The following is a 13,319-nucleotide window of genomic DNA, read 5'->3' on the forward strand; positions in this document are numbered from 1 at the left end:
CACTGCAGCTTTTTCTGGGGAAAAAATGGCAGCAGAGTAGGACAGAGAGACTCCAGTTCTCATACCCCTGGGAGAAAATCCTGGCAGATCTACTGAGGAACAGCGCAATCAATTCCCCAACCAACAATTCCCCAGCACTTATGAAAATAAGACACCAGAGATAGTGGCGGACCAGAGAGCTACAGGTGTGTGGGGTCTCAGGGACGTGAGTAAGGATGGAAGCGGCAAGGCCAGCGGCACTCAGCTGGTACCTAGCTGCGTCTGAGCCCCCGCTGCTATACTAAGGGTGCAGAGGCTTCCTTCTGTGGCCAGCGACAGGGGCATCTGCCACAGAGGACTCATCGGGAGCCCGGCACCTGTGAGTAAAGATAAAGGCGGCAGTGGCAGGGCCGGCAGCCCTTGGCCAGCACCTAACAGCTTGGGAGCTGCCGCTGCCACTGCACGCCGCTGCAACCACAGTTGGGGTGCAGAGGCTTCCGCCTGCGGCCAGCGTGGGGGGCGTCTCCCACGGAGGACTCATCGGGATCACGGCACCCGGCGGAGCCTTGGGCCAGCTGCGGGGTCCTTGGAAGAGAGCTGGCCCCCTCCCTCCCCATCTAGGTGGGGCTGGGTGGCAGAGACATGTCTGCCTAGGTTCGCAGGGAGGGTAGCAAGGACAGAGGGCCATGGTCACTTACGATCTCTGTGCTCGCCAGCCCACCAGCCCGCCAGCCCGGGAGATTTGAGAGGAGCATTGTCCTACCTGGTCGGGTTGGGTATTGGGCTGGGCAGAGAGGCAGGCTTTCTGGAGAAGTTTTTATTGGAAAGTGGACTGAGGTGTTCTCCTGCGAAGGCAGCTTGACTTGCTTCTAACCCAGACACAGGACTGGGAAGGACCAGAACCAGATCCCGTGGGGGCAGCCTGTCAGATGGGTGGGAGCCGGCACCCCAGTCTGGTAGCTCGGCTGGAGCTCAGATGTCTGCCTGCGCCTACAACTCAGCCCACAGAGAGGTCCTGCTGAAACCAGAAAAACCAGATTGGACACTTTGAAACCAACAAGGGAGGGTGTGGATTTTGGGGTTTTTTTTTTTTTACTTTTTTAAACGTTTTTTTTTTCAGTAATCGTATATATTTTTAAATTTTATTATTGCTTTATCTCTTAATGCTTTGTTCCTCTCCTTTCTTTTTTTCCTGTATTAGTCCTTCTTTCTTTCATCCAAAAATTATCAGTTTTTCCTCTCTTCTCCTTCCCTTTTTTAAATGTTTGTTTGTTTGTTTGTTGCTTTCTATACCACTGTAAATACTTCACAACACATCATTGGGGTCTTACAGATTCCTGAATTCTACTACTGTAGTGATTACTACATTCCACTTTACAGGTTCCGGAATTCTATTACTGTAGTGATTAACTATACTTTTTCACACGCTACGTCTATTTACTATTCTTTACTCTCACCTTACCTCAAAACCTGACCACCTGCAACCTCACTGGTTTCTTGATCCAACTCACAAGCCTTCCCTCTCCAACAAGAGACTTATATTTGGTCCCTCTTTTCTTAAAAGTGGCAAGCTGGGTCGAAGATTACAGTTAAAACGATATATACCCTAAAAATCTTCTATCTCTTCTTTACCGGCTGTGACTGTAAATATCATAAAGTACTCTCCTGCTGTCATAAACCATTTTGCCTCCCCCTCCAACTGATCACACACACAAAGAAAGGAGTAGGTGGAAGTGGAGAACATCAAGATACCTGCAGGGGACTACACCGCTGAATTTCACAGGAATTCTACCACAGAAGTTTACACCATAAACCTAGGGAGTCAGAACAGATCAATTTAAGAAGCTGAGGCTAACAAGAAGAGTCTCACAAACAATGGGAAGACAAAGAAACAATGCCCAAATGAAAGAAAAATGTGGAAGTCTCAGAAAGAATGTTAGATGAAATAGAGGCAGGTCAGCTATCAGATATTGAATTCAAAGCACTGGTTATCAGGAAATTCAAAGAGCTCAAAATGTGCTACCAGAAACTAGACGGGAGCTACAATGAACTTTCCCCAAACTATATCAACATGAAAAAGGAAATAGAAACTATCAACAAATGCCAAGAGGAAATACAGAATACAATTTCTGAACTGTAGAACACAGTACAAGGAATGAAAAGCAGGAACGATGAGGCAGAAGATCAGATCACTGAGTTGGAGGACACAGTTGAAAGAATCTCCCAGAAGGAGCAAGAAAAGGAAAAGAGGCTCAGAAAGAATGAAGAGGGATTAAGAGAAATGAAAGACAATATGAAACGTAATAATATCCGAATAATAGGAATACCAGAAGGAGAAGGAGAAGAACAAGGGATAGAAAACCTATTTGAGAAAGTAATGAGAGAAAACATCCCGAATTTGATGAGAGAAAAAGTCACACAAATCCAGGAATCACAGAGAGTCCCAATCAAGAGGAACCCAAAGAGGCCCACTTCAAGACACATCATCATTAAAATGGCAAAATCTCAAGACAAAGAGAGAATCTTAAAGGTAGCAAGGGAGGAAAAGGAAGAAACATACAAGGGAGCCTCAATAAGGTTAGCTATTGACTTCTCCATGGAAACACTCCAAGCAAGAAGAAAATGGCAAGAAATATTTCAAGTAATGAGAACCAGAGGCCTACAACCAAGGCTACATTAGCCAGCAAGTCTCTCAAATCAAGATAGAAGGTCAAATAAAGAGCTTCCAATACAAAAGAAGTCTAAAAGAATATGCCTCCACCAAACCTGCTCTACAAGAATTACTAAAAGGACTGCTTTAAGGAAACAAGTGAAAAGAAATAGAGACAGAGAGGAACTCAGGTACAAAAATGGCAATGAATAAGTACCTATCAATAATAACCTTAAATGTAAATAGATTAAAAGCTCCAATCAAAAGACATAGAATAGCTGAATGAATAAGAAAGCATGACCCACACATATGCTGCCTACAGGAGACCCACCTCAGGACAAAAGACCATCACAGATTAAAGTGAAAGGCTGGAAACAAATTTTCCAAGCAAATGGACAAGGGAAAAACCTGGGGTAGCAATTCTAATATCAGACAAAATAGACTTCAAAAAAAGTTCCATAAAGAGAGACCCAGAAGGTCACTTCATAATACTCAAGGGAAGAATCCACCAAGAACATATTAACATCATAAATATATATACACCCAACATAGGAGCACCGAAATATATAAGGAAAATCTTAGAGGACTTCAAGAAAAATATTGACAGCAACACAATTATAGTAGGGGATTTTAACACCCCACTGTCAAAAATGGACAAATCTTCCAAACAAAATATCGACAAAGATAGAGCAGCACTAAACAACACCCTAGATGAAATGGACTTGACTGATATATATAGAGCCCTTCATCCCAAAGAAGCTAAATACACATTCTTTTCAAATGCACATGGAACATCTTCCAAGACAGACCACATGATAGGACACAAAATGAGCCTCAACAAATTCAGGAAAATTGAAATCATACAAAACATTTTCTCTGACCACAAGGAACTGAAATTAGAAACCAACCCCAAAGAAAATAAGCCCCAAACACCCAAAATCATGGAGACTGATAGTATGCTATTAAACAACGAATAGGTCAAGATTGAAATTAGGGAAGAAATCAAAAAGTTTCTGGAAACAAATGAAAATGAACTCACAACAAACCAAAACTTATAGGACACAGTGAATGCAGTCTTGAGAGGGAAGTTCATAGCAATACAGGGATACCTAAAGAAGATAGAAATATTTTTTAAAAACAGCCTAACCCTAAACCTGCAAGAACTCGAGGAACAACAACAAAGACAGCCCAGAGCAAGTAGAAGGAAGGAAATAACCAAGATCAGAGCAGAATTAAATGACATACAGGCTAAAAGCACAATTCTAAGGATCAATGAATCCAGGAGCTGGTTTTTTAAAAAGATAAACAAAATAGACAAGCCTTTAAGTAGGCTCATTAAGAAAAGAAGAGAGAGGACACAAATAAACACAATAAGAAATGAAAGAGGTAAAATTACAATTGATACCACAGAAATAGAAGGGATTGTAAGGAATTACTATGCAGAGCTATATGCCACCAAATTTGAAAACCTAGATAAAATAGACAAATTTCTAGAAAAATATAATCTTCCGAAACTCAATGAAGAAGAAGTAGAAAGCCTGAACAGGCCAATAACAGCAGATGACACTGAAGCAGAAATCAAAAAATTCCTCTCACACAAAAGCCCTGTACCAGATGGTTTCACAGGAGAATTCTACAAAGCTTTTAAGGAAGAGCTAACCCCTATTCTTCACAGACTATTCCAAAATATCCAAAATGATGGAAGACTCCCAAACTCTTTGTATGGAGCCACAATCATCCTAATTCCAAAGCCTGATAGAGACACAACAAAGAAAGAAAACTTCAGGGCAATATTGCCGATGAACATACATGCTAAAATCTTCAGTAAAATATTGGCAAATTGCATTCAACAACACATGAAAATGATCATACACCACAACCAAGTGGGATTCATCCCAGGGATGCAAGGATGGTTCAATATTTGCATATCAGTAAATGTAATACATCACATAAACAAAAGCAAAGACAAAAATCACATGATTATATCAATAGATATGGGAAAATCTTTTCATAAGGTATACCACCCATTTATGATAAAGGCACTTAGCAAAGTGGGAATAGAGGGAGCATTCCTCAATATCATAAAGTCCATATATGAGAGACCTAGAGCTGACATCCTACTCAAAAGCTTTTCCACTAAGATCTGGAACAAGACAAGGTTGTCCACTTTCACCACTTCTATTTAATATAGTATTGGAAGTTTTAGACTCAGCAAACAGGCAAGAAAAGGAAATAAAAGGCATTCAAAACGGAAAGGAAGAAACAAAACTGGCATTGTTTTCAGATGACATGATAGTGTAAATGGAAAATCCTATACACTCTACTAAAAAACTCCTCCAACTAATAAGTGAATTTGGGAAAACAGTGGGTTACAAAGTCAATATCCAGAAATCAAAGGCATTTTTGTATACTAACCATGAATCACCAGAAGAAGAAATCAAGAAAAAAATCCCATTCGATATAGCAAAAACAAAAATAAAATATCTGGGAATAAATCTAACCAAGGAGGTAAAAGACCTGTATGCAGAAAACTACGCAACACTGAAGAAAGAAATCAAGGAAGACACAAACAAATGGAAACATATACCGTGTTCATGTATTGGAAGAATTAACATCATCAAAATGTCCATACCACCCAAAGCAATGGACAGATTCAATGCAATACCTATTAAAGTACCAATGGCATATTTCACAGACATAGAACAAACACTTCAAACATTTATATGGAACCATAAGCGACCCCGAATAGCAGTTGCAATGTTAAAAAAGAAGAACAAAGTAGGAGGGATCACAATACCTGATATCAAACTGTATTACAAGGCCACTGTAATCAAAACAGCCTGGTACTGGCATAAAAACAGGCACATAGACTAATGGAAGAGAACAGAGAACCCAGAAATAAACCCAACTCTCTACAGTCAATTAATATTCATCAAAGGGGGCAGTAACATAAAATGGGGTAAATATTGCCTCTTCAACAAATGGTGTTTGGAGAACTGGACAGCTACATGCAAAAAAATGAAACTCGAGCACCAACTTATATCATACACCAAAATAAATTCAAGGTGGATAAAAGACTTAAATATAAGCCATGACACCATTAAAGTCCTAGAGGGGAACATTGGCAGGAAAATATCAGATATTTTATGCAACAACATTTTTATTGATATGTCCCCTAGAGTAAGGAATATAAAGGAAAGAATAAACAAATGGGATTTCATGAAAATAAAAAGCTTCTGTGCAGCTAAAAAAACAGCATTAAAATAAGAAGACAACCAACTGTATGGGAAAACATATTTGCCAATGATACCTCAGACAAAGCTTTAATCTCCAAAATATACAAAGAACTCACACGACTTCACTCTAAGAAGACAACTAACCCAATTGAAAAATGGGGAAAGGACTTGAACAGACATTTCTCCAAGGAGGACATACAGAGGATCCATAAACACATGAAATGATGCTCAATATCGCTTGCTATCAGAGAGATGCAAATTAAAACCACAATGAGATACCACTTTACACAGGTGAGAATGGCTATCATAAACAAAGCAATAAACAACAAATGTTGGAGAGGTTGTGGGGAAAGGGGGACTCTAGTCCACTGTTGGTGGGATAGTGGACTGGTACCACCATTAGGGAAAATTGTGTAGAACTTTATCAGAAACCTAAAATTGGACCTGCCTTTTGACCCAGCAGTTCCACTGCTGAGATTGTATCTGAAAAACCCTAAAACACCAATCCAAAAAACCTATGCACCCCAATATTCATAGCAGCACAATTTACAATAGCCAAGAGTTGGAAGCAACCTAAGTGCCCGTCAGTAAATGAATGTCCTGCCCGACCCTGCTCGCTGCTATCTCCGCCCCTGTTACCATCCCCGTTGAAAGGTTAGATGTAGTCGGACTTCCGTATAATTCAATTTTTCTGTTCTTTGGCTGTGTCTTTGTTTCTCCCAACCTTTGTTGTATTCAAACTTGGTTGTGGGAGAAGGCACAGTGTTTCCACCTATGCCTCCATCTTGGCGGAAGTCCCCTCTCTCTAGATATATTTCTATGTCCAGTCCCTCTCCATATTTTACCCTCCCACCCAACAACCAGCCAATTAACTAATTTTCAGGAAGTGCTTACTATATGCAAGGCACAGTGCCACACCAGGTAGTAAAGTAGTTATAACGGTTACAATGTCATTGCAGAGAACAAGTGCAAAGCCAGAAAATATGTAATTAAAATCATATCCTTGGTTCATGATAAGTGCTCAGGAAAGGTTCCCAGAACAGGAAGCCTTGCACCAGGGCTTAAGGGACAGCAGGGAGGTGAATCAGATGTTTGGAGGACAGTAGGTTAGACTGAACTGTCTAAAATGCCAGTTATTTTGGGGAGTAGAGGGAATAAAAGTGAAAAGTTACATTAGTACATGATCTAGAAGAACTTTGTTTAAAATTTTTATTTTGATCTTGGAGAGAACAAGGGAGGGAGGAAGGGAAGAAACGAGGAAGAGAGAGGAAACATCAATTTCTTGTTCTACTTATTGATGCATTCATTGGTTGCTTCTCCTATGTGCCCTGACCAGAGATTGAACCTACAACCTTCGTGTATCCAGACAACACTCTAACCAACTAAACTATCTGGTCAGGGCTGGAAGAACTTTAATGACTGAATAAAATACAGACTTTATGCCCTGGTTGGTGTGGCTCAGTCGACTGAGCATCAGGCCTCTGACACAAAGGGTCACTGGTTTGATTCCCACTCAGGGCACATGCATGGGTTGCAGGCCAAGTCCCCAGTAAGGGGCATGCAAGAGCCAACCACACACTGATGTTTCTCTCTCTCTCTCTCCCCCCCTTCCTTTCCTTTGCCTAAATATAAGTCAAGTCTTTTTTAAAATAAGTAAATAAAATATTTTAAATAAACATATAGACTTTATTGTGAGTTGATGAAGGCTTTGTGTATAGAACTAAAGATAAAATAGGGAGGTTAGTAAGAAGCAAATTCATGTTTAAGGCATGTGTTTGAAATGGTAGGGAAACGGCTAAATGGAAATATCTAACAAGTAGGGAAGCAGTACTACACATCAGCAGAGAAGTCAGGGCTAGAGATTTGGTTGTCTATACCAAGTACAAGCTCTAAGTTTTTTTTAAGAACTTGCAAGAGAATATCAAAAGGTCAATGACTAAACCTTGGAGAAAGGCAATATTTGGGGAGCAAGAAGAGATGCTAGTTACTCAGAACCAGAAGAATGCAGAGGTTGGAGACCAAGGGAGATGCCTTTCAGGAAGGCACTGACACATCCAGTAAGTCTTGAGGCCAAACAGAGAAAGGAATTAAAACAACAGGAAGTGATAGACAGTAGGGACAAATGAGTTTTCAGATCTCAGGCACACAGACCCTGAAGTTAGACAGACTTTGGCGGTCAGTTCACCAGCTCCTTCACTTACTACCTAGGTGGTCTTTGACAAGTTATTCAGTTCCTCTGATCTTCCATTTTTTATCTGTAAAATGGAGATAACGACAGTAACTATTTCATATATTGGTTGTAAGAGTTAAATAAGGAATAATTAATAAAATACTTAGCAGAAGATTAAATCATAATAATGTTTGTAAAGCTCTAAGCAGTGTCAGGTACCTCGCAAAAACTCAGTACTGTCATGATGTTTAAAGACAGTATGGGACTAAGTGGCAGTGGCAAATACTGAAGGAAGGCAGCAGGGGGAAGGAACAGTGGGAATAACTGAGGAAAAAGCTGGAAAAGTTACAATGGTGGGGGACACTTTGGAAAAAAGGAATCTCTCTGCCTCCAACACAGGATTTTGTGTTGTAGCCCATTTACCTTATATTGCCTAATCATTCATTGCTGTGGACTTTTTTCAGTACCCAGGACATGTGAATGGACTTGACCAGATACCTTACTGATCTGCTGTGAAACTTCCTTTTGCTCCTGCACTCTACCTTGATTTAATCCCAATACAAGTCATACCTTAATTCAGAATATCTATTTAAAAGTCCAACATATGTAATGGATTTACTAACTAAGATTTGTCCATATCTCCCTCTGTTATTCTGAAATTAGTATGCCATGATCACTAGGTAACTTAGAGGATGCTGACAAGGGTGCTATAATACTTTGCCCATATACCATTTTGTATGTTTATAAAGTACTAAAAAAAGTAATTGTCATAATATGAAAGCACTTAGGGGGGATTTAAAATTTCTAACAGAATAAATTTAAGCTGTCACAGAGTTCAGATGTTATTGATACCATCTTCCACCCAACTCCCAGGAAGAGGCAAATCATTAAAAACATGGATTTTGAAGCCATGTTGCAATCCTAGCTCAGTTTTTCACTACCTCTGTAACTTTGTGCAAGTTACTTAAGCACTATGACTCTCAGTGAGACTATCTATAAAAATAGGACTGATAATATCTACCTTTCAGGATTGTGGTGAGAATTAAACACAGTCATATATACAAAGTGCTCAGAATGTGTTGAACAAGGAAAGCATTCAACATGTGTAGCTGCCCTTCCTTAGATTCTGATGTGAAGATGTCACTTGACTTCTTTGTGCTTCAACATGTTCAACCTGCAAAACTGGAGATGTAATAAAATATGTAAGTGGTACAAGGATAAGTACAATTATGTAGGAAACTTAAAAAACAACACACGCACACACACACACAACCCTTCCTAACTTTCTGCATTAGTGCCTGCTGGAACATGGTGAGGGTGAGCTTCAGGCCTTCCCTGGACCACCTGTTAATACTATCAAAAGTGTGTGACTTATGATAGACATTTTCCCAAAGTGAGAAAAATGTATGTACTTAATATTTTTAAAAAAACAGCAAAATCCTGAAAGGAAATGAGTGAAGAGGCAGGGGACAAATAATAAAGAATATTTTTCTTTGGTGGGTGGGGTGCAGGCAAGAAGGCCCAGACTGGAGGGAGAGCAATTGGTTCTGGTCCAGGAAAGGGTCTTATCCCTCCAGCTGACAGGGAAGGATGAAGGGAGCTCCAGGCCCATTTGGGAGTTGACAAAGAAGAGACAGGAATGGTGAGGAATTTATAGACAGTTGAATTTAGACTTTGAGACTTTTTTGTGAGTGTGGGGTGCTCTCACTGGTAACTGCCACCATGAAACTGTGCTCTACTTGCCCTGTACCCCAGCAGAAGACCCTTTCTTGACATAGGTTTCTTCCTCCACATTATCAGACATTGTCTAAAATAGGATCCCATTATTTTAGGGTGCCAACCAGCCATTTTTCCTAGTAAAGGGCCTTTCATTATATATAGTAAATTCTACAGTGAGATACATTTTTTCAAGGCAGCAGAGTAATACTAGTCAAAGTGAGTTATGTTTCTTTGTTTCATGTCGAGAGGACATTTGTTCACAATGGTTTTTCATGTTTTAAATAAATACTTGGACAAATTTTTAAAAGTGTGTGACAACTGCTCTTTCTTCTTCAGGGATCTGAAAGGGACCCAGAGTCCAGAGATGCTAGTTAGAAAGATAGGCTAACTTTCTAGGGCTGGAATGGCTAACCTACCTGAAATGCTCAGAGAAATGCAAATCAGAGACTATGTGGTGGGTAGATCCGAAGAGGTCCAAGGATCTCCGTGGAACAAAATGTTCAAGTACAGGCAAAGTCTTGCTTACACTCTTTGTTCACCCTTTCTTTAGTTGGCCTCACTCTAGACAAGGTTCCTGGCTAAAGAAGACAGGTATATATGTTTACTGCTTGGTCTTGACTGCAGCCCACGTGCAAGTCAGTCAGGTCCTTCCTTTCTCCACCAGACTATTTCATCAGTCCCTCCATCCCCCTCTCCTTTGGGCAAGCTCTTCCCACCACATCTGTAGGAAGGCTTCACTAGGAAAGGCTGCTACTGAACCTGGGCGGGGTGCAGGGCCCCGGGAGGTCTGGAAGAATCTGATGGAAGAGTTGGGAAGGAAGTCAGAGGACAGGGGTACTCTAGGCTAAGGGCGACCTTGTGCAGCCAGCATCGAGTCTGTCCGGACCCTGTTGCCACCGCTGCCAGCCTTTTGATCGCGCCCCCCCCCCCCCCGCCCGTCGGCAGGGCAGTTTGGCGCAGTCAGCAATTTTCAGTACAGTAACAGTTAAATTGGGTTTTCCAGACTCTCCCTGTATCCCCTCACTTTCGTAACCAGTAAATCCGCTTACAGACGGCAAAGAGAAAAACCAGCAAGTGTCCCACAGCGCTGCCACCAGGTAAGTCATTTCCTGGTGCGCAGGCCACAAGGAACTCTGAAGGCAACCGCAGCCAACCCCCTCGCATAAGCGTGGCTCCTCCCAGGAGCCCGCTGGCCCAACCCGGCAGCTAGTCTCTGAATGCCTCTCTCTCCACTCTGTTAGGGGAGCTTCTCTAGAGACCTTCTTCAGAAGCACTCCTCGCCCCATTCCCCTTCCCTTCGTTCCACCCTCCCCGAGACCCATCTAACCACCTGCACTTCACACTGTCCTGTTGGTGGATTTGGCTAAACCTCGAAAGTCACAAAGAAATTAGCTTTAAAGTGTTAATACCTACCCCTGGGTGCTTGTGATTTAACTCTTTCAACTAAAAGAATATATTTTAATGGTAGAATTGCAGGCATCAGAACCACAATGGTTTGAAGATGAGGGTTTTCTCAAATCGCAACCTTTTATAAAAGGCAGCCCTATTTGGGGCCATAGGCTTTTTTCAGGCATTCCTTCTCCCTCTATTTGATATTGCACCCTAAAAGTATTATGCTATTATGGCAAGGTAAACCTAGTTTCTTAAGTAGACCCCAGGCAAGGCTACTAAATACTAAAACCTCAGGGAAAGAATTCTTTTCTTCAACTACAGAATTCAGAAGGAGGCCAGAAACCACTAGTTCATTTACCACCTCATGTACATTCATTCAATGATTCCTCTAATTTTTCAAGGGTGCATGAGGCCAGCCAAATGGGTAAGAGAACATTGAAAGATGCACACATGTATGTGTTTGAAAAAATGTTGCTTTAATAGAGTAAAATTTACAGCACGTGAACCTACATGTAATTACACTTGCCATTCCTGATAGTAATTGGGCTTAAAAAGAAAACTCTCTATAGTCAACATTTCAGTTATTTATTTATTTGGAGCATAAGAAGCCTGTTATATGCTAGGCAATGCATTAGCTCTAGTGAGTACAGCAGTAAATTAAACATGGACCAGTACCTCAAATAACAGCAAACATTAAGTCACCTAGACCAAGGCTCAAAGCCCAGATCTGCCACTTATAAGCTGTGTGAACTTGGGCAAGTTGCTTAATTGCTCAGTGCTTCAGTTTCCTCATCTGAAAAAATGTCCATAATAATTGCACCTGCCTCACAGAGTTGTGGTGAAGATTAAATAATTTAATACATACAAAGTGCTTACAATGGAGTAAGCACACACAGTAAATGTTGCCTATTATCCTTCAAAATAATTTTATATACTATGTGTATTTACACACATGCAGATACATGCATATATACCTTTTAAAAAGGCAGGGATCCTTTGCCCATTCTAAAGCCTGGAGCTGGCAAACTGTGGCCTTTCTAACTGCCCTCCTGGCTCTTAAGCAAAATATGAGCTCAAACCACTGCTTTGGGTTTGTTAGCCTGCACAGCTCTGTCGAGTGAGAACACACTAGATTGCACTTTGGTTCTCTTTTCCCTTTCTGCTCTTTTAGTTGCCACTTACGGGAATAGCCAGCTCTACTCTTTTCCTTGCCTCTTCTTTCCCTTTCTTCTCCCCCTTCCCATCTGCTCCTTTATCATTTCTTTTTTAAGATTTTTATTTATTTATCTTTAGAGAGGAAGGGAGAAAGAGAAGGAGAGAAATATCAGTGTATGATTGCCTCTCATGAGTCCCCTGCTGGGAACTGGCCTGCAACCCAGGCATATGCCCTGACTGGGAATCAAACTGTGATCGTGTGGTTTGCAGGCCGGTGCTCAATCCACTGAGCTACACCAGCCAGGGCACATTTCTCATCTTGGCTTTCTGTGTTTCTCCTAGCACAGAGCCAGGTGCCAAGTAGGAGCTCAATAAAGATCTGATGAGTTAAACGGACTACCACCTTGTCTACTGAAAGGGAGAGAGCTTATCTTCACTCATCCTACCACCACCTATTCTGAGCATCCAAGCAAACTGATTTAAAGCAGGTCTATAATTGGAGAAGGAAGACCCTAAAGAGAGAAAAGAAATTAAGGAAGCTATAATGTAATCATTTAGCTACTAACCCTTTTATATTTATTTAATCTGATGAAGTATGTTCTTCTATAAAAGAGAAATCATTGCATATGTAAGAGGGGAAAGAACTATCCCATATTAAAGAAAAGGTTAGACTCTTCAACCAAAAAGTTAATAAATGGATATGTCATAGGTGAGAAGCAGTGTTGTTGAATACAATAAGAACTGAAAACAAGGTAAACTTTGCTTAACTTTATCAAGCAAATAAAATCACAACAAAATGAAATGTCTATAAATTTGTCATTCTTATTTTGGTCCAAGCAAAACATTTCCAAGAGGCTACAGCATTAGCTCTCAGGAATGACATGTATTAAAATCACTTGGCAGTTAGGGCTGGTTTGGTTCCATTAACCACATTCTTCATGTATGCTTTCCTTTCATCTAGGATTGTGATAGAGGCTCTGAGGGATACACACACAGACCATGTCCTTGAGATTGTGTA

At 40.8% G+C, this 13,319-nt stretch overlaps 1 protein-coding gene across 1 annotated transcript in view; it reads right to left on the minus strand.

Moving 5' to 3' along the window:
- The window catches only part of TRMT2B (tRNA methyltransferase 2B), a 31,840-nt gene extending 31,320 nt beyond the window's left edge, over nt 1–520 (minus strand). Inside the window, 1 exon segment of the mRNA XM_037060174.1 lies at nt 411–520. Coding sequence (XP_036916069.1) covers nt 411–520 — 110 coding nt within the window.
- Nucleotides 521–13,319: the final 12,799 nt, after the last annotated feature.

Source organism: Sturnira hondurensis, unplaced genomic scaffold (genome assembly GCF_014824575.4).
Source record: "Sturnira hondurensis isolate 20B ecotype Veracruz unplaced genomic scaffold, ASM1482457v3 Scaffold0011472, whole genome shotgun sequence".
In the NCBI taxonomy this organism is placed as follows: domain Eukaryota; kingdom Metazoa; phylum Chordata; class Mammalia; order Chiroptera; family Phyllostomidae; genus Sturnira; species Sturnira hondurensis.